Source organism: Pisolithus orientalis, assembly GCF_024613125.1.
Source record: "Pisolithus orientalis strain OTSU chromosome Unknown F5J12scaffold_56, whole genome shotgun sequence".
In the NCBI taxonomy this organism is placed as follows: Eukaryota; Fungi; Basidiomycota; class Agaricomycetes; order Boletales; family Pisolithaceae; genus Pisolithus; species Pisolithus orientalis.
In genome coordinates this window covers 207,062-226,969 of record NW_026260837.1, presented here as the reverse complement: position 1 = coordinate 226,969, position 19,908 = coordinate 207,062, and the positions used below count along the sequence as shown (strand labels likewise).

Below are 19,908 nucleotides of genomic sequence, written 5' to 3'. Positions count from 1 at the left end.
TCCTTACACTTGATACCCCAAAATCATCCCAGTTACCCAATAAACTGTCCCCTCATTCTCTCTTCAAGACATCATTACATCCAACCATCAACACCATACTATGAGGACTCACTGCTGAGAGAAGTCAAAAGTTGCATGAAGAAGACAAGTCAGGTGGTACCCCATGCACTCTACAATACTTTCACTGATCCAGGGCTAGTTCTTCGCCAAGTGGACACAAGTCTCCCACAATGCCTTACATCACAACTACATGGGACAAGACAAGACTTGGTATATTCCTGTGCATAAGGCACAAGAACAAATCTACAAACTATGTGGTCATCTACTCTATGCCAAGCTCTTCAAGGGCCTCCATGAGCTGGTTGATGCAGACCTGCAGATGCATGGTGGCTGTGTGCGAAGCCATGGCCTTGGCCCTCACCATCATCAGTGCTCGAGACAAGGCCACAGCAGTCTTGTCATCCAATCCACCACACACTGGTACCTTACCCTTTCTGCGGGCCCTGCTCTTGACCACCTCCATGATGTCATTGTTGCCATCATCATGACCCCACTTTGATGGACTGGCCTTAGGGGCCTTCATAGATCATGCTGTAGCAAGTTAGCCTCAGATGCATTGAGACACAACCACTACTTACCAACTGATGTGCCTGCCTGCACCTTCTTGCCTGCTGCCTTGCTTGACTTTTCACAGCCCTGCTTGATCTTTGCACACACATCACAGGTCTTGCCCAACATTCCAGTACAAGAGATCCTCTTCAGGGCACACTGCATGCATGGCTCCTTGTGGGTGATCATACCTGTGGCTGGGATACAGATCTTCAGCCAGGTAGGCTCTTTGTTGCTTTCAGAAATGGTCTTCTGAGACTGCTGTGTGGTTGCAGTGTCAATGAGACTGAACAATGTGCCCATGGTGACTTACCCTGTGAGCTGGCTGTGGAACTTCCACATGCGACATCTTCACTGCACCATCATCACTGAGCTCCACCACTGTCTCTTCCCCCATCTGAATGTCCTGCTCCACCTTTGCATGTGCTTCAGCTTCTTCTGCAGTCCACTGTTCATAAAGATCATCAGCCTCTGCCAGCACAGGAGCATCTTCTGCACTGACCCATACAGAAACCCCAAGCACCTTCCCTTGCTTGACCAGGGGCATCAATATTGCCTGTGGCCATCTTGTTGATGTCACACAGCCAAGTCACCAAATGAACCACTTACTGTCTTTTCCTCCCAGCACCTCAGCCATGTCACCTTCTCCTCCCACATGTCCTCCCAGTCATTGGGCACACATTTTGCCTCTGCCACAAGCCCTGCTGATGCAGCTGCAAGCTGCTCTCTTAATGAAGCCCTTTCAGCTTCCACAGGATCTGGGGTCAGAGCAAGTACAAGTTGCAAGAGATGAGGGGCATGGTTAGCAGACATGGTATGAGTAAGAGAGATGATTGATGAGGGGGAAAGAATCAGAATGATGTGAAGGTTTGAGCCATGCACTAACAAATATTTACTTTGTGGCCATGAGATGCTTATGTCATTGGTCCAGACACCTATATGTGGCATTCAATGGTCTTCTTGCATTCCTTGGCACCACATTTCCTTCGCTTCTATGTGGAATCCACTGGTGTTCTTGAATCCTTGGCACTACACCTTCACCATCACCATCCAGCTAAGTTATTTACATCCTCCATGCCTGTGGCTGACCAGGGATGGTCAGCATCTAAGTCCCCTGCAGGTGTGAGGAATCTGCATTCCTTGGACATGTAAACCCCTATCATCAACCATTCCATGACTATCATTACATTCCCAGGCCTCTCAAACATGCCACTGTTCACATGCTACCTTCCCATTCCATTCCCTCACTCCCTCTCATTGTAGGGAGCCATATACTCCCTGAGGCTGGAACAGGAATCTGTCACTAAATTCCACAGGCCTCTACAACAAACCCATTTCAGAATTTTTCCCACTCGCATCCTCAAGTTTCCTCCCAACCCCTGTTGCCTTTGGAGTTTCTACTGCCCTTCAGCATGTCACTCAGTCATCAAGACACTGTTCCAGAAATTCTGCATTTGTGCAGAGTCACCTGGAATTCAGCAGCTGTGCCACTGCTCAGTCACATCACTGGTCATCCATGCCATTTACCTCTAATAAACTCTGGTTTCCCCTGTTGCCCTAAATTCTGCAAGCTGGACTTCATGCCAGTATGCTATGCTCTGCCCCCCCTGTGCTGCTCAGCTCCACCTCCCACTTGTACACATACTCTCATTCTGTTGGAAGATACCCCTTACCATTGTTCTGTTCTTACTCTTGTCTACTACCCACCAGACTATTTCACATGCATCTGTACTTCACTGACATCCTTTCCTTTATTTTCCAGTCTTTTAGTTTTTCTGCCCCACCTTACTCCAACTTGTACCTGCTTCCCTTGTACTATATAATTCCACCATGATGTCAGAAATATACCACCCATCTTTTGGAGTCACTATCCAAGTCATTCACATATCTAAGTGTTCAAAAGTGTCTGCCATGTACTCTATATCTACTGTGTCTTCTGTGTTTCTGTGTCTCACAAGTCTTGGAATTACTTCTTTGTGCCAAGGTCATAACTCGGAATTTTGTACACAAGTCTACTCATTCCCGATTTGCCTACGTCTCTGCAGAATTAAATTCCATGCCCCATATTCAACTCCTCAATTGACCCTACCACCATATTCTATGTCTCCTTCCTACTCAGCACCCCTTGGGTTGAGCCTAGGGATTGCCCTACAGCTTCCCCCCTAATTGCATGCTACCCAGAGGTAGTGTCTCACATCATGCAATGCTATACCTGCAGCCACTGTGCTCTGGTCACTTCCTTTCTTTCAGACTCTTTTCTTTTACCATGGTCTCTGTTCCCTTTATGTTAGTAGTATACCCTTGGCCCCTGTTCTGGCCTGTCTCTTGTGTATGTGCTGTTGCACAGCTTTCCTTTACTTGTACCCTGTCTTACTTCAGTTCCAGGTTTTCCCAGACTATAAAGTCCTGTACTTAGGTACAGAATGGCACCCTTTGGACACTGGAAGGTCACCATGAGTTTCTTCTTACTTTGTCCACACTGCACATCCTGCAACCCACCATGCACAAACTATGTATACCACTCACACCACTCACATCACCAGTATGACTCTGCAGAGCATGCCACACACATCACAAGCCACTACTGCTACAAGGCACTGGGACCCACCTTCTAGCTTTGGCAGTTCAGAATCCCTTGGGATGAGCAATTCATTCCTTTCATTTTATTGTTGTTATCTAAGCTATCTAGCTTGTGTCATACAGCTACTTGGACTTATTCCTACAATGTTGCATGTCCTAAGCAAGGCACAAGGAACTAATGCTAGTGGTGGATATAAAGGGCTGTTGGATCAGAGAGAAGACAGCCAGAAAAAGAAAAGAAGTCCAACAAAAGGGAAATGAGGTAACAACAAGGTGAAAAAAGGGGTGAAATGTAACAAATAGCAATGCAAGGAAACTAAGGGTTAAGTGAGGAATGTAGAAAACAGAGGCCAGAAACTGGGGACAGGCACTGCCTCAGTACAGTGGCTCAAAAAACTGACTGCATGTTTGGACATTTTCCACTAAAGTCAATAATGCCCCATACCACCTAACCTAGGCCCTAACCTACAAGTGTATGAAAAAAAGCCCTTACCCTTGGCTCTCTATTGGTGCAGGGGTCAAGGGTTTCAGATAAGGCTTGATCAAATGGCAGCCATTTCAAAATGATGACTCATGCAGTCAGTTTTTTGACTTTATATCAATTTACATATCTAGTACTTTGTATGAACTCCTTTGGCCCTAATAACTGCTTCAATCCTTCTAGGCATGCTTTCTATTCATTTTTGACACTGCTCCTCATCAATCTTCCCCCACTCCTCCACCACTCTTTCCCACAGTCAGTGAATGCCTGTAGGAGCACTCTCATAACCTTGCAAGTCTCACAACTCTCCATCTGAAGTAGACCCCAAGACTGCCTTTGGCATCTCTAGAGCTGAGCTCAACTACACTCTGAATATTGTCGAGACTCTCACCCAGCTACCCCTGTCTCCTGTTTTGAATGCTATGGCTGAGGCTGATCGCCCTCTTACTCCTTCCAATCCATGTTATCACCAAACATGTTATGTCTGTCATCATCTCAGGTATATCTGTGTCAACTGTGGACTTTATGAATGTCCCCTTTGTCATGCCACTCGCCCTGGGCACACTCAGGCCCAATGTCTGTCGTTGCACCTTACAAGAAAGAATCTCCACTCCAGGAGTGGTAGACAATCATACCCTCATTGGAAGTGAGGATGACAATTTATATGACAACAACTTTGACTTTGACGACTCTGCCATTAGCAATATGACCAGAGAACCTTACGGAGAGTAATTGAAGTCAGAGACTTCAAGACTAGAAAGGGGGTAATGTTATGTTTCACCTCTATTTCCTCTTTTCTTTCTTATGTTTACCTTGTGTTTGATCCATTGGACTGTTTTTCCTCTCTGAGCTGTCTTCTTGTTGATCCAATGGCTCTCTGTTTCCACCACCAGCATTATCTTCTTGTTACATGTGTAGAACACATGTCACCATTGTCCAACCAATGGCATAACTACCTTGTTACATATGGATGCCTCATGGTCTGTTTCTTGTACAGTATTTAGTCTGTCAGCTCAAGTCCTGGAAACCCAGACTTGAGCTGCTCAATTATATGCAGCATTCTCAGAACTTCGCCCTCAGTGTCCCTAACTTGGACCACTCTTACTGGCATTGTCCCAAATCCTCTGTTGTTTACAGAGGTTACTGCAGCTGTTGCTCAGTAGAAACCAATAGTTTGCATTTGAGCTCTCCCTACATCTTGACTTCAGTCGAGTGTAACACTCTCACTATAGGCCCTCAGGCCTGTCCATGTGTCATGGCTAATCTATTTAGACAGGCCCATCTTAGGGTCTATATAAGTGTTGGCATTTTGGTGTGCAGGCTACCTATATGTTGTGACTAAATAGACTACATGGGGTCATACAAGTTGCACAGGGGACACCTGGACAATGCTTCTGGCTAGAATTGGCACAAAAATTGTTTCAGAGAATGCAGCATAAATGAATTGATTGTTGGATGATGGGCTATGTGTAGAGAGTAGAGATACATGTGTGGTGTACATCTGTATAATGGCCCTTACAATGTCACACACCAAAGGTGTTTGGTGAGGTGGACATGGATGCAGCTGATGAATGGAGATGAAGACCATAGCCCTCATGTGAAGAAGAACAGCCAGAAATGTCAGCAGTCATCCCTCACACAAGAATGAGTTGTCAATGCCAAAGAAAAAGGAAGGAAGCAAGTTAAGTGCCAATAAAAGTTCTTAAACACCCATGTATGGCATTCTGGTTTTTGACATATCTCCACCAATTCCACAGATACTGACACCATTCCCACACTTGCTTGTAGTGCTCAGCCATGTGATCCTACCTTCCAAAATTGGAAAGGATTTGTGCACTCCATCCAAAAGATGCTCATTTCACTAATTCTTTTGATATGGCCACCTCCATGTTAATCATTTCACTTGCCCCCTTTGCTAGGGACCATGGCTACATATATCTACCAGGAGTTCTTACCAGCTTCCATCCTGAAGTGTCCTGGTACATCCCATCCTCTTCTGCACCCTCTCAGCCTGTTCAGCTTGGACAGCATGTTCTTTTTGTCAGTATGACCTCTAGGAGGATGTTCTTTGGTCACATCAGGTCTGTCACTCACTTAGAAAGGTCTTATGTGGTCATTTCAGTCTCTCCAGTCCAAGAAGCATATTGATCCTTCCTCCCTGCTCCCTGCAATGCCCCCACACCAGCCCTGTCCATCATTCTTCCAAAATTGCAACAGCTACAGTATAATCTACTGTTCTCCACTCTCCCTGATTGCATCCATGATGAGTATGACACACATCTTGCCTCCTTATTGCAAGATACAGCAGAAGATGCTCCCCCTTTGTCCCCTCTTCCAACAGAGCCTCATACATGAAGTTTTTATTTGCTTCACTGAGAGGACAGTTAGGGGGGGAAAGTTGTGATCCCCTATGCTCCTGTCACCCCACAGACCCCCAAAGCTTGACCCCTGTTGACATCTGTCATCCCACTTTGGCCCAGAAGCACTCTCTTTGAGATGTGACATGCACAGCCTCCCCCTAATGCAATTCCAGTGCACTTTCCCAGTTTCTGACATTACTTGACTCATACTTTGACATTCTGACTGTCTTTGACTTGCCTATTGCCAATACTTACCAATCTTTTGACCTTGCTTACTGATTCTTCACTTTTTGGCTTACTTATCCTTACCAATGCTCACCAATGCTTTCTAAGACAATTACCCACTGCTTACATTCCTTACTCATCAGTTACCAATCACTTACCAAGCATTTGCACCTTGTTTTCCATAGGCAATGCCCCTGTACTGTATATGAATCACTGTACTTAGATAGCTGAATAAGAAGAAGATGTCAGAGAGCCCCTCTTGCTTGCAGTTTATCATCTCTCAGTAATTCATTCAGCAGCTACAACAGTTGAGACTTTATTAAGGGTCTAACTATTGTCTACTTTGCTTATCATTGTCTATCATCAATATACTTTGCTCCAAGTCCTCCCTGAGCTCAGTGCAGCTCAGAGCATCAAATTAAGTCACCATCCATCTGTCTGTAGGCTGACAGCAGTCTACCCTATTGCATTCTATTGCATTCTTGCTCCCTCTTCGTCAGGAGCACCCCCAACCCTCAGCACTCATCTTTGAGTGTTGTAGCTCACAAAAACCCTCCCAAATCAAAGGTTCTACCATCTAGGTACCATGAAGGCACACCACCACTTGCTCTTATTGTCTTTTGTGTTGGTTTTGTTTGGTTTTCACCACTGAACCACACTTTGACTCACACTGCTCAGAGGTCAAGCAGCACAAGCCTGTCACTACTGCACCCATTCAGAAGACATCAAAATCTGTTGTTTCAGGTGTGTTGCCTATCACCCTCATCCATCTCTCTTTGATTGATGACATGTCACACAGGCCATCATGCAGCTACTATGACACCTGATGAGGATATGTCTACAGGACATGAGTCAAATGAAGATGGTGCTCAAAATGTGAGATCCAATTGTTTTGGGCCTCTTCACAATGCATCTGATCAACAAGGCTCTGTACAGGACAACCCCAGTGATGTTCATTGTGATGAGGCATCCATGGAAATATTGACTGAGTCTCTTCCTCCTGGTAAGTTGTCATCACACATCTTAATCTGCATAAATCATCTCATCCCTCTTTTTGTGCATTTCATGCCCCTTCTCCCTATGTGCATTACACACCATGTCCCTTTATGTGCAAAATTTGTCTGCTCTGGTATCATTGACCTGGATACTCCTGTCCCATGTCCATTCCATCACTCACCACCTCATCTACAGCCCATCCTGCAGATGTCCTCAACCCTGACATTTGTAAGTCACTACATCTTTTTTCATCCTCTCATTCCTCATGATCCCCCTTCAGGCATGTCCACAAACACTGAAATTAATGAAGGTAATCCTTGCCTCACAACATCATCCTACCCTAGCCCCTTCTCCCAGGCCCCTCCCATCATACTCCCCATTTATTGTCTCCTCCTCCCACCACTCCTTCCCATCATACTGCTTCCCCTCTTCCCCCAACCTCCAATGGTATTTCCCTCTCTCTCCTCCATTTCCCCTCTCACCCTCTCCAGATCATCCCTGTCTCCCTCCTTCCATCCACAAGCCAAGCACATCTGATCTCAAGGTCTCCAACAAGACCATCAAGCATAACCTTTTCCCTGCTTGTCCCCCCACCCCCTCCTCTTCAGCTGTTTCCCCCCAGAACATGAAGTGTGCCACCTCAAACTTGCTTTCCTCAGTTGAAGATGATGTCATGCTCCCTTCTGATTGTATGTCTTCATCCATTCATTCCTTCTTCATTTCTCATAACCAACATCATTTTGTCCACCCTTACTCACAGCAAGGTCTATCCACTGTGGAAAAAAGTTCCAGTGTGCCAGTGATCCTCCCCCTTCATGTTTGAGTCAGGTTGTGGAGACCAAAGACATTGTGGAACAGCTTAGATGATCCCCTCATACATCTTTCTTCTCATGTGTCTTGTCCATTCATGTTAGCCATCCCACATGTATCCTTGTGCACCTCAAATTTGATTGTCATGTGTCCTGCTTGTCCTCCATTGCTCAGCTGTCTGCTTAAATTCAATGTGCCACCCTCATTGCCATGCTAACTCTTCTAGGTCCATCACTGCTCCCTTGTTTGAGCACAGTATGCTGTCCAGTCTACACCAAGTTGATTACATAATATGTTAGGTACTTAGTTTACACTTTGTCTTACCTTACACCTCAGACTTCATCATTTCAGGTCTGAGGTACAGTGTTATTCCACTACTAAAGTACACCTTTCTTTACTCACTACCTACACAGTTCTGTGTCTAGTTTAGTAGATAATATAGACTTTGTCATTTCAAGTCTGAGTTCTGTGTCTAGGCTAACTTGAGTAGCCTTCTGCTCTCACCCTACCCACAAAAAAGTTGACTACATGGGGTCCAGCTCCACAGGTCAGCCTGGATCAGCTTGTATGCATCACCCCATTCAACTTCTGGTGCAATGTACCCTGTGGTGCCAGCTATACCACAGAACTTTTGTTTTTTCCCACTGCAAGCAGATAGGCAAGCTAAAACTAATGATGGAGAGATAACCACCCTCAAGAGGATGATGATATTATCTGGTTTGAGATCCATGTGTGCAATGAGTTGAGCATGCATGAATGCAACCCCCTCAATGAGTTGGCTGGCAGCAGACCAGAGGTGGTCATCAGGCTGGTCAAGAGACATAAGGTGACCACCAGTTGTTGGAGTTTATCACTTTTACCTTAGTTGTGGTTCACCAAGCACAGCATTATGTAATCCAAAAGCAGACACTTAGCAGTTTATTTTTTTTCCTTACTGCACCTCAGCTTCAACCAACTTGAAGTCTGAGTATATTCCTCTCTATAGACTTGACAATCCTGCAGCTCATCATCCTCCAAAACCAGTGACAGGCATAGAGATCACAGTTCCACCCTGCACTGGCCAGAACTTGGCCCCAGAGCTGGTGTGGTTCATGGAAGATTGAATATTGCAAAGGAATTGCAGAATTTGAACCTCCTGATGCCATGCAGTTTCAATGAACTGCAGGTAGCCAATGCAGCCATCAGTCTTGGGTCCAATCACAGCAAGGTTCTTGTGCTGCAGTATATGTCAATCAGAGGCATGAAATACGAAGAAGCAAATGAACCAACCCCAAAGACACAGTAGTCAACCATGTATTCCATATTCAGTAGGTGTTCTTGAACATCATCTGCACCAAAAATGCCAAGCCCGTCCTTGTCCTCAAGCACATCCACATGTTCTTCCTCACCTGTGCAATGTTCTGGGATGGCATCCATTCAACTGGCTTGTAGCTGTGGCACTGGATGATTCTTCGAGTGGAGTGAAAGGACCCCTTTGGCTGCAGTCTACAGGCTGTTTAAGGGTTCGTGCCCTGTCGTTGTCCAGGTCCTCAGCCAAATTTTTCAGCTCTCCTACAAGATTATACATTTCGCAGACGAATTCAATCGCCCCAAACTTTTGATGGTAAGATTAAAGTGGTTGCAACAGATAGAAACCTGTATTCATTCAGCATAATTACATCCATCACAAGGCAGCAGCAAAAGACCCACCGCATTCCTCTGATGATACGCCTCAGCATGCTCGGCGTTGTCTCGAGAAGTTTGCATGACGATGTATCGTGAACAGCCAAGTCTTTATTGAGGTACTGACTACATATGGCAACTACGAAAAACTTGCGCTTCGCTGTCTCCTTCAAAAGCATCTTTCCTGCTCACGCAGCGGCTATTGCTTGGAGCAACATTCGAAAACAGTCATCCTCTTGCTTCAACGAAATAAATTCCGAGACAAAGAACGGGTTGAGATGATGTGCAGACGTGACCTTGAGGTAGTTCTTTGGCCTGTACTTGCGCAAGGCATCGGTAGCATCCCTGTTCCCAATAAAGATCGGGAAACCCCAGGGCATCTCTCTAAACTCCAGTGGATTGGTGAATGAAGTCGCCGTCAACCGGGCACTTACGTCTCATATTTTTTATCGGTGCTACCATCGGAGAAGGGAGGCTGTATGAAGTATGTGGCGAAGTTACCCGCCTTGACGGAAGAGGGCCTCTGCGCACAGCTTTTGTTTGCGTCTTCCCAAAAGCAACGTAGAATGTGATAAAAAGTTGCAAATTCTCACTCGTTACGAAGCATCAATGTTGAATAACGACACATCATGAGGCTTGACCTAGTTAGGCCCTGTTATCGGAAGTACTAGGTGATTTAGTCAGCCGCGGACGCTTGCTTTCTCGCTCGTCCGCGTCCTCGCGTTGTGTCTGATCATCCTCACGACGTTTGTCCCCCTTGTCGAAACTCGCGATTATGTGTTTCAGCATGGCCATATCATGCTTAGCTTCGATGGGAGCCCCATCGAAAACCCCGGAGGGCCGCCAGATGTCTCTGTTCACATTCAGGGGATATCGCACCTCTCCAATCTTCCCTGCCCAGTCGAAGTCAACGAACATAAACTCTGTCATGTCAGATCCCAACACCATAATGTTCATGCTACGAACGTCACCATGAACATAGCCATGTTGATGTAACTCATCAAGGTGGGTTCTGATCTGTTCGAAAGCCAAAGGCGGAGGGTCAACATCACAGAGATCCTTGTAACCGTCTTGTGAATCCATCACCACCATGCATCATCCCCCATGTAGCGTGTCGAAGCCGTGGAGCGCTGGTGCCCGTCCCCGTGATGCAGAGAACCGGTGAACCTCCACTGAATAATGGCGCACAAATTTGATACAAATGGGCTCGCCAGCGAGAGTACCGAAAAAGATAAGCTTGTTTGGGTACTGCGATGTGTATTTGAATTCTTTCGTTGCATTTGCGTTACTTCCAAGAGGCTTGAAGGAGGTGGGATACGGGAACAGTTGTGAATGGTGCGAGCAGGATGGGTTATTATTCAGTGAGAGACATCGATAATACCCTTCAAGCATGACAACAGCATTCTTAAACGCTTTAAGGTGACGAGCCACTTCGGTTTGCATATAGGTATCTGTTGGATGGTAGTGGAGTGGGAGAACGAACGAGAGAGGCTGGATAACCGGGCGAACGTTCCACACTGCTCCTGCAAACATAATTAACGGTCCTGATTGAAAATACGGTTATTCATGGTGCATAGTGAACTAGGAACAAATTGAACAGACCAAAAAGAAGAATGATGAAGCAAGGTAAAGGTGACAACCCCATCGTTTCTGCGCACTGTCTCGAAAACTCCACATAGTGGAAAGTTGCTTGGTTATAGGGATCAGCTTGCGTGCTACCCACTCCATTTTTTATTTCGGCGATAGCATAGCGATACTCTCCCTCGCGCATATCCCCACCCGTCATGTGGCCACGATGCGTCGCGGAGGGCATGAAAGTCAGGCCCCACCCTTCAAACAGCTCACGGAGTTGAACAGCGCGCTTCTGTTCATCATCATAATGGTTTGACATCACAGTGTGCAGCTTCATCACAAAAGAATTGTCTTCGGAGGTCAGTTCAACCACGTCACAGTCATGAAGGAAGTCACCAAATGCACGGTGAAGCAAAGTCGGAGGTATGATGGCCACAGCATCGGCAGGGCGGTTGCAGTAAATAGTCTGACCATCGATCACTTGGAACTTAGAAAATTCGGAAGGTCGCACAATGGATGACGGGGCCTTTGGCTTAAATTGGGCAAGGAAAGCACCTCGCTGTGTCGACACGCAGTGTTGCGGATGCAAAGGGGGCCCCTGCTCTACTGCCCGGGTATACGATTAGACAGAGCTATGAGGTAATCGTGACGGACAGCTCACTGGCATGTGGTGATCCGACAATGATATGAAGATGCTCGGGAACAGGGGGTTCTGCAAAGATCGTGGACAATCTCTTCACACTGTGCAAAGATCTCTCGGGAGGAAGCTCGAGACCCTCAATTGTTTGCTTTAGCGCATCCTTGCACAATAGGGAAACGTTCCAAAGTGTTAACAGGCGCGTGTCTGTGGTGCGAAAGGCAGCTGCGTTTTCTCCTTTGATCAATCGCTTGAGGTGAGAAACCGTCTGCGTCATAGCGACCTTAACCCCGAAGATGGCGCAGACGTCTTCACCTATTATCCAGCAATTGAGAGTAGTGACATCTTGGCGTGGAAACTGGACAACAACACAGAGAGTCTCGAGAACTGTAGTACCCTCAAAACATGCGAATATCTTCTGCCTTCCGCTGAGAAGCGTACCATCATTGTTCGTGTTGAGACTCTGCCGGAGATGACCCTCCGAGATCCTGAACAGCCTGATGGAAGATTCGGGCAAATCACGGAGATCACTATCACTGTTTTGGATTTGCTGTTTGAGCAGCAATGACACTTGCATCTGAACGGATCCGAACGATTCGCTCTTCTGATGCGTCCGTACCTCAAAGCCAGTAGTAGATCTCTGGGTATGGTGCATCTGCAAAGCAGGTATGAGTGGCCAGGAAAGCTTGGATCGCAGCCTGCAACATACCCACTATGATATGGATGTGGCGCGTTGATGGTTGTGCTGTGAACACCTCTGATATCTTATCCGAAGGGTACAAGAGTTCCCGCGAAATCATGACATCGAAGCTGGTATCACTGGAGGTACCTCGTACCCAGTAGGAGAGTTTGAAACTGTCAGACATGTTGGAAGGAAATTATTGTCTTTGCCGGCATTTTCCGGTAACAATTACGGGGTTGGGGAAACCTTGCAAGTAAGGTAACCTTTGTAAACAACGTAGCGTGTTGCTCGTCGTCCATTAAACTCGGGCAACAAAGAGAAATGCAGCCATCGACGCCGACGACTGCGGTGTTCCCGGCGAGTAAGACACATAAGCCAAATGCCCATCCATTACGCTGTCAAGACGACGACGTCGGGACTGTTGTCCAGGTCTAACTCGTCTCCTCACACGGTAGACCCCGTCAAACATCACTATGTACCACCGTCGCCTACGAGGAAACGCCACGGACACTCGCATTCGGTCGAGTCTGTTAACGGTATATATAATGTGAGCGAAGGACAGTACCCGTCTCCTTTACCCGTTCCACCGACATTCTGCGTTAATGCGGGGTCTCCTACACGCTCTACATTCGCGACACCACAACGCAAAAGGGCAGATACCCTCCCATCCGGGTCGACGAATCCTTGCGTGAGCGTTGCCAACGATGCTACTCTGACAGATAATAGCCTGCCTTCCGAACCAAAGCAGTGGACCACAGACCAGCTCATTACCTACCTTTCTACATCCCTCGGTTCCAATGGTGACCTGGGCGTACCGAACACAGATGGTGTACTTGATTGGGTCCGGGAATGCGGTTTGACTGGGAGAGAGTGGCTCCGGCTTACTGATAGGCACCTTGCTGGGTATGTACGAGTGTTACTCAGACTGCTCCACTCGCTCAAGTGTGGTTTCGTAGCACATCCCTCTCCGATGCCCAGATATCTCTCGTACTGGACAGCTCCCGTACGCTTCGTGCTGACTCGCTGAGAAGGCGTATATGGATGGATTCGTCCGACGCAGTGAACGCTACGAGTTCGTCTCCGTTCCACGGGGCACTCTACAGGAATTCTATCTCATCGACAGACTTATCAACACCCTCTCCCAACACGACCGTGGATACCGAAATCCCAATATCCCCTCCCCTCACTTTACACCGCTCGAATTCGGTGTCCGAGTCTTTCATGCGACGCTATCGCGACCTTGCTCACATACGCGTCCGGAGGAGGGGAAAGGTTAAAGGTCTTGTGGAGACCTGGGAAGGAGAGGTCAATCGCCGGGGAAGTTTGAGTAACACTGAAGGTTCGATTTGTAGCGAGGGGTCTGTATCTGGGAGCGATGCAGGGAGTGAGAGCGAGGTTAGTGAGGAACATGACGTCGGCCAGGCTTTCCCTGAAGAAGCCTTGTCTACTAATGGATCCGGTTCGCCGACTCCATCGATGGCAGACACGACGCTTATTGCTTTAAACCCTCCTCCACCTTATACCTCGATTAACGCACTGGACGAGGAGGAACCCAGCATAGAGGATTTGCTTGCGTCTTCCGGCTCTCTCGAGGGTGCGCGTGCATGGGAAGCAGACTTACGGCTGGGGGAAACTGTGAAGCGTATCCCAACTGCCGGTCCTGCCTATCCTGCTATGGGGGAGGAGAAAGTAGACTCGATACGAGAGGCTGGCCTCGAGGAAAACAACGATCGAGGTGGAAGGTAGGTCGTCACACCATTGTTCAGCGGCTTTTCCGATAACAACCGTGGTCACAGTGAATGCCCGGACGTTACCATTGACCCAGCGGACGAAGGCCCCCAGAATACCGTGCCGAATGCTATTAGCACTGTCTGTGTCGGCGTTCAGGTCGGCGACGCTCTTTCCTTGGCGAACCGCTCGCCATCTGAATGGGCAGACCAAACAGATGCTATTTGCGCTATTGAGGCTTCTCTCGTGTCTACCCGTGCAGAACTCGAAACATTCAAGGCACGTCTAGAGGTCCTCGAAGCTGACCTCTTGCATTCCGAGGAGACTTCACTACAGCCTTCCGACGAAGCAAACGGCAATTTACTCCAAAACGAAGAAACACTGCGCAAAAAGGATGCCCAGGTCTCAACGGACGATGGACAGTTGCTCCAGCAAACGCAGGACGAGACAGCACCATACACGGAGCTGGACTGGAGAGGCATCGTCCGTTCAGTCTCCACTGGGATCTTGACCTGGTTATATCCGTATACTCAGCCGATCAGACATCGTGATGCCATGAATTGTCCCAAACGCCGTAAAGATAGCCTCTCTCCAGTGCGAGCGACGGCGCTGCCAGCTATGCGCCTTTCATCGATCATCACGTTCTCTTTTTTGCTTTGTGCAGCTCTTCTGCGTCGAGCTGGGCTTACGCGGTGGATTCGCAAACCTTGATTACAGACGTTGCGGGTCGGCCAGTGTTATTCGTGGTCGTGTTTGTCTCGTTATTCCGTTCTGAACCATGTTGTTGACAGACTTTTCTGCTATACCTCCTTTGTCGGTTGCTTTCACTTGTCATTTATGTGACGACCATGCTTTCATATACCCCAACGGAATGTTTGTTATGTGTAGATGATAGTGTTGTTTGACCCGTCGTAGGAGAGCACGTAAATGATAGTCATCTGGGTGTTAGTGTTGTCATGGCGAGTACTTTCCGGAACAACTATTATGAAGTGACTATCTGACGATAGAAGGCGTTTCGATGACCTTACTGGAGTTCGCGCTGGGAACAGAGAATGCCGAACGCATGAGAAAACAAAGATGAATCCGACGTTGTGAAATGGCAGGTTGCATGTATGCATAGCATAAAGAGAATGAGATACACGGGCGTAGGGACAACACGATACTCTGAAGAAAGGGGGCATGGTTTTCCATGACAGCAACACACATCCATGCAATGCGGGGAACCAACCAAGGTTGTATGGGGACAAATGGGAAATGCTGTTTTCGTTTACTCGTGAACGGCCTCCTCATGTTCGATGGCGAGAATTGCTTGGCGCTTCTCGCGCAGCCGCTCGGCGCGACGTTCCCGGGTTGCCTGGGAATTGAATGATGTTAAGAAACGAATGGGTGATGGTGAGGAAAGAGTGTACGCACCTTGTTCTTGACACGACGAGCCTCCATCTGGTCGGAGAGAACCTTTGTGCGGTTCTTCTCGGCTTTGGCTTTGTGGATGTACTCCATGAGCACACGCTTGTTCTTGAATACGTTACCCTTCGATTTCTGGTAAAGGGAGTGGTAACTACGACAGATAACGTCAGAACACCCAAAACAAAAAGAACGGGAAATACAGACAGATGCTTGTCGATTTTCCCCGCCTCTCTGTACTTTCTCAGCAGCCGTCTCAAGACTCTCTGTCTCCGCATCCACTGCACCTTCGTAGGCAACCTCGCCTCAGCCGTACCCTTCCTCTTACCAGGGCCCGTATGTCTGCCCTTTCTTTTGGCAGCATGGAGGTCGCGTGTGCGTGCGCGAGAGTGGATGACCGTGGGCTTGATAATCACGCGGCCCTCCTTGATGAGCTTCTTGACGTGCGCACGGGAGTTGGCGTTTCCGATTTCAGCTTGTTCTGCGGGGTCGAGCCAGATTTTGCGTTTACCGACGCCAGAGACGGCGGCTGCGAGCCGTTTTTGGGAGCGTAAATTGACCATGATGCTGGCGTCTGTGGTTTGATGCGATGTCACAATCAGTCTATGAACGGACAGCAGCGGGGGTGCCGTCTCACCTTGATGTTGTGGTGTCTTCACGCAAGGGAAGGCTCTTTTGCACTCAGACTTGTGATGACTCTGAGACGGCCCCGGGTGGCTGATTATGTAATGGTTTCAAGCCACCTACCCAAAGTGTGTAAGAACTGTACAGCAGCTGCGGAAGCTGCCGTGCCGCTTCGGCAATTCTTTGCAGCTTATTTTTAGGACGTTGTGCGTCACTTGTACCTGGAATTCATTTTAGGACGGGATGCTGGCAAAACGACCCCTGACGACCCTGGCCGCATCGTGGCATACTAATTAGATTATTTGCACTCAGTCGGGTGTGTTTACCTATAGGAAAATACCCTGGTACGCAGGGTGGACTAGCCCACGATGCGAAACCACACTCACATACAACACAGACACGTTCCGGTCTCCATTCCCACCAGGCCGTGTGCATTGGCGCGTTGGCGGGATATTGCCATTGGCTCTCGTGAAATGATGGTGCCATCCAAGGTTCATGCAGTTTAGTAGGCCATCTTTTTTTACGGTCTGCGTTAGCTACAAAGGTTTGAGAGTTAGCTTCTTGTCAATCTCTTGTGTCGAACACGCCCGCCGAACAGTCAAACTATTGTCAAGATCTGTGAGACCGGGGTTAATGGGGATATACAGGTATGTGAATGTAACAAGTTGTCAGGGTCGCTGTGGTCCCCATGGTTCACATACCATCGTGTCTCGGAAGACAACGGTGGGTGCATCTTCTTGTCACGATCACTGCACAGGACCTGCCTCGTGTACATCAGATCTAGTAAGGTGCGGAACAGAGGAGGTCTGCTTAGTCAGCACCGGAGGGTCTCGTCGATAGTGCATCAAAACATCAGCGCTCCCTTTTTTTTACACCACAACGACGACGGCGACGACGACAAACGACGGGAACACATCGTTCATGACGACAACGTCAGTTATGGAATTATCGCTATAATATACATCAGGCAAGACGACGTATCCCGCTCCGTTGCTGGTGTCGCTGTCGCTAGATTGTGTTTAACTTGCTCTGCCATTCCGTAAACTCATATACGTATCGACTGTCACCCCTTCTGTGCTTTCTTTATCTCTCTTCCAGCACGATGACGGTCCCTGGCTCCGCTCAATCGGAGGGGGAAGGACAGGATAGCAGCACAAGTTCCGAGAAACCGTCCCAAGAAGACTGTAGAAACAGCTCGTCTCGGCCTTCCACCTCCCATCGCCCTTCCACTGTCCACCATCCCACCCCAAACACACATCTCAACGGTCAACAAAGCCAACAGTTGAAAAGTGATTCTCCGATGCCGTCTTCTTTGCCACCTGATCACCCCCCATCACCTCCCTCTGCTGCCATTGCGGGAAAACACACAAACCTTCCCCATGATAAACTCGTCATGCCGCCTATCAGGCAAAGACACCACTCAGACAATCCTCTTGTACCTGGCTCAGCGACGCCGTCCATCATCGATTCACCTTCCGAGTCCGACAGTTGGAGCGCACCGTCTACGAGACCCCCTTCTCAGGTACCCAGCAGAACACCCAGCATGTCGGCCGGCGTGTCGGGTAACAAACTACTCCATTCATCTCATCAATCGTCGTCGACAGCTACTGCGTCCACGGTCAAACAACCCGCCACTAAGAACAAAGTGCCATCGAGACCCCCTACAGCATCCGCCTCGCCGCAGCCCCCCTCTACACCTAATCGACCACGCTCGGCGTCCAATGCTCACTCAGAATCTGGCAAATTCTCATTAGCGAGTCTTATCTCCTCAGCGCCAAAACTGAGTCGCAAATCATCTGCCTCGAGTAAAAAATCAGACTCTGATGGCGAGCGCAAATCCGTGACCGGCGAGAGTGCTGTCAGTCTCACGCAAAAGTACGGTGTCTGCCAGAAAGTGGCCATTGGCAGAGGTGCAACCTTCTGTCGTGCGGCTCGCTCATAAGTGGGACAGGTCAGAGGAGAAATTGTATGCTGTTAAGGTGAGTCTCGTCATTTCGGCCGCTCGGTACGGCCGAGCGGCGGCGCATCTTCTTTCCGTCTTCGGGACTTGATGGGCCACTCACGTCACCAATCATGCTTATCATTCTTCCTCTTTCCCCGCAATCACTTGCAGGAATTTCGGAAGCGGCGCAAAAACGAATCCGAAAAAGAATACGTCAAGAAGCTCACCGCCGAATTCTGCATCTCTTCGACGCTGCACCACGTCAACATCGTTGAAACTGTCGATTTGGTCCAGGACGAGAACAAGCTGTGGTGTGAGGTCATGGAGTTCTGTCCGGGTGGCGATTTGTATGCTGCGATCAAGAAGGGGGGCATGTCGCCTAGCGAAGTGGAATGTTGTTTCAAGCAGATCTTGACGGGGGTTTCGTACTTGCACAGTCAGGGCGTGGCCCATAGAGACATTAAACCCGAAAACTTATTTTTTGACACCAAAGGTCACCTCAAGGTCCGTTGCTCCACTTTCCTATTTTTGACCCGACGGCTGCAACGTCCTATGTTACTAGATCGGCGACTACGGCGCTTCGACTGTGTACCGTCTTCCTTGGGAAACAACTGTTCACATGTCGACTGGTCTGTGTGGTAGCGAACCGTACATCGCTCCAGAACAGTTTTTGGGAAAACGTAAGCCCAACCCTTACGCTCTTCCCATTACTTCCGAGGTAGCCTAACGTTGATTATTTGGCACCTTTCCTCCCCATCTCCTCGTTTCGACTGTTACCCCTTGTGGTAATGGCCGCAATTCGACTTTAAATTTTAAACTCGCTGGTGATGCAGCGTACGATGCGCGCTTAGTCGATATCTGGGCATGCGGCGTTGTTTATTACTGCCTGCATTTTCAAGAGATGCCGTGGCGCGTCGCGCAGATGTCAGACAACCTATATGCTGCGTACGCGAATGCGTGTATTGCACACCCAGTCAAAGACAAGGATCTCCTTTCCACGACGTCATTGTCGAAAACGTCTGGCTCGGCTTCTACATCGTCTTCTGTGAAAGATGCACACTCTGCCACGAGTCACCACAGCTCATCGCGCGAACGGGACAAAGACAAGGATGTGATATATCCACAGACGATTAACAATCTGTCGCCAAAACAGTGTCGATCGCTCATACGCAGGATGCTCGAACCGGATCCGAAGAAGCGCGCCGCGATCGAGGATGCGATGGCGCACCCGTGGGTGGAGAGTATTGAAGTGTGTCATTTGGTGGAAAAACCGAAGCATATGCACACATATGCGATTATGCAGGCTCAGGCACAGTTTGGCGGATCGTGAGGCGTGTGCGAGTAAAGAGGGGGAAGGGGGATCGTTGGTTGGTTGGTGGTGACGGTGAGACTGTTAGGACAAGTCGCGGTGGAGGAGTGGTTACCGAGGTGGCTGGAGGTAGTTGAAGGTGGAGTGTCTTTTGTTTGCATACGTCGGTGCGTCTGTAAATACCTTCCAGACGGCGATGGCAATGCCCTCGCTACCCAGTATCTTACAACCACGCGCATCCCACGTCATTCGTATCATATCACGCTGAGTTGTTGTATTTTCTTCAT

General features: G+C 48.4%; 7 protein-coding genes across 7 annotated transcripts; 3 read left to right on the top strand and 4 right to left on the bottom strand.

Moving 5' to 3' along the window:
- Nucleotides 1-322: 322 nt before the first annotated feature.
- On the bottom strand, nt 323-1,422 carry F5J12DRAFT_786433 (uncharacterized protein; the record flags this gene model as incomplete). Its single annotated transcript, XM_051743448.1, has 4 exons — nt 323-577; nt 661-867; nt 923-1,165; nt 1,219-1,422. The coding sequence occupies 4 exons, from the start codon at nt 1,420-1,422 to the stop codon at nt 323-325; spliced, it is 909 nt and encodes a 302-aa protein (XP_051595403.1).
- A 7,144-nt stretch (nt 1,423-8,566) lies between these two features.
- On the bottom strand, nt 8,567-8,884 carry F5J12DRAFT_727466 (uncharacterized protein; the record flags this gene model as incomplete). Its single annotated transcript, XM_051741807.1, has 1 exon — nt 8,567-8,884. The coding sequence occupies one exon, from the start codon at nt 8,882-8,884 to the stop codon at nt 8,567-8,569; it is 318 nt and encodes a 105-aa protein (XP_051595402.1).
- Nucleotides 8,885-9,960: 1,076 nt separating this feature from the next.
- On the top strand, nt 9,961-10,455 carry F5J12DRAFT_862037 (uncharacterized protein). The gene is made up of 2 exons (XM_051746914.1): nt 9,961-10,107; nt 10,158-10,455. The coding sequence occupies exons 1-2, from the start codon at nt 10,002-10,004 to the stop codon at nt 10,286-10,288; spliced, it is 237 nt and encodes a 78-aa protein (XP_051595401.1). The 5' UTR covers nt 9,961-10,001; the 3' UTR covers nt 10,289-10,455.
- F5J12DRAFT_897608 (uncharacterized protein) lies at nt 10,369-12,798 on the bottom strand (the record flags this gene model as incomplete). The annotated part of the gene is made up of 5 exons (XM_051748036.1): nt 10,369-10,782; nt 10,912-11,267; nt 11,326-11,901; nt 11,957-12,587; nt 12,646-12,798. The coding sequence occupies 5 exons, from the start codon at nt 12,796-12,798 to the stop codon at nt 10,369-10,371; spliced, it is 2,130 nt and encodes a 709-aa protein (XP_051595400.1).
- Nucleotides 12,799-12,895: 97 nt separating this feature from the next.
- Nucleotides 12,896-15,301, top strand: F5J12DRAFT_862029 (uncharacterized protein). The gene is made up of 4 exons (XM_051746913.1): nt 12,896-12,964; nt 12,990-13,517; nt 13,571-14,356; nt 14,411-15,301. Exons 1-4 carry the CDS (start codon nt 12,936-12,938, stop codon nt 15,051-15,053), a joined length of 1,986 nt encoding a protein of 661 aa, XP_051595399.1. The 5' UTR covers nt 12,896-12,935; the 3' UTR covers nt 15,054-15,301.
- F5J12DRAFT_862027 (60S ribosomal protein L19) lies at nt 15,285-16,461 on the bottom strand. The gene is made up of 4 exons (XM_051746912.1): nt 16,384-16,461; nt 15,954-16,320; nt 15,756-15,900; nt 15,285-15,696 (listed from the first exon to the last, which is right to left on the bottom strand). The coding sequence occupies exons 2-4, from the start codon at nt 16,307-16,309 to the stop codon at nt 15,610-15,612; spliced, it is 588 nt and encodes a 195-aa protein (XP_051595398.1). The 5' UTR covers nt 16,310-16,320; nt 16,384-16,461; the 3' UTR covers nt 15,285-15,609.
- A 1,302-nt stretch (nt 16,462-17,763) lies between these two features.
- Nucleotides 17,764-19,642, top strand: F5J12DRAFT_922776 (Pkinase-domain-containing protein; the record flags this gene model as incomplete). Its single annotated transcript, XM_051749327.1, has 6 exons — nt 17,764-18,250; nt 18,279-18,349; nt 18,484-18,816; nt 18,875-18,992; nt 19,146-19,285; nt 19,439-19,642. The coding sequence occupies 6 exons, from the start codon at nt 17,764-17,766 to the stop codon at nt 19,640-19,642; spliced, it is 1,353 nt and encodes a 450-aa protein (XP_051595397.1).
- Nucleotides 19,643-19,908: the final 266 nt, after the last annotated feature.

What these genes read in the sequence shown, in the direction of transcription:
- F5J12DRAFT_862037 (XM_051746914.1), top strand. Translation starts at nt 10,002, where the DNA reads ATGATGTGCAGACGTGACCTTGAGGTAGTTCTTTGGCCTGTACTTGCG. An exon ending in GGAAACCCCAGGGCATCTCT is followed by an intron (nt 10,108 to 10,157) that starts CTAAACTCCAGT and finishes CCGGGCACTTAC; the next exon opens with GTCTCATATTTTTTATCGGT.
- F5J12DRAFT_862029 (XM_051746913.1), top strand. Translation starts at nt 12,936, where the DNA reads ATGCAGCCATCGACGCCGACGACTGCGGT. An exon ending in TCGACGCCGACGACTGCGGT is followed by an intron (nt 12,965 to 12,989) that starts GTTCCCGGCGAG and finishes AAGACACATAAG; the next exon opens with CCAAATGCCCATCCATTACG. An exon ending in AACAACGATCGAGGTGGAAG is followed by an intron (nt 14,357 to 14,410) that starts GTAGGTCGTCAC and finishes CCGTGGTCACAG; the next exon opens with TGAATGCCCGGACGTTACCA.
- F5J12DRAFT_862027 (XM_051746912.1), bottom strand. Translation starts at nt 16,309, where the DNA reads ATGGTCAATTTACGCTCCCAAAAACGGCTCGCAGCCGCCGTCTCTGGC. An exon ending in GGGAAAATCGACAAGCATCT is followed by an intron (nt 15,901 to 15,953) that starts GTCTGTATTTCC and finishes TATCTGTCGTAG; the next exon opens with TTACCACTCCCTTTACCAGA. An exon ending in CTCGTCGTGTCAAGAACAAG is followed by an intron (nt 15,697 to 15,755) that starts GTGCGTACACTC and finishes TTCAATTCCCAG; the next exon opens with GCAACCCGGGAACGTCGCGC.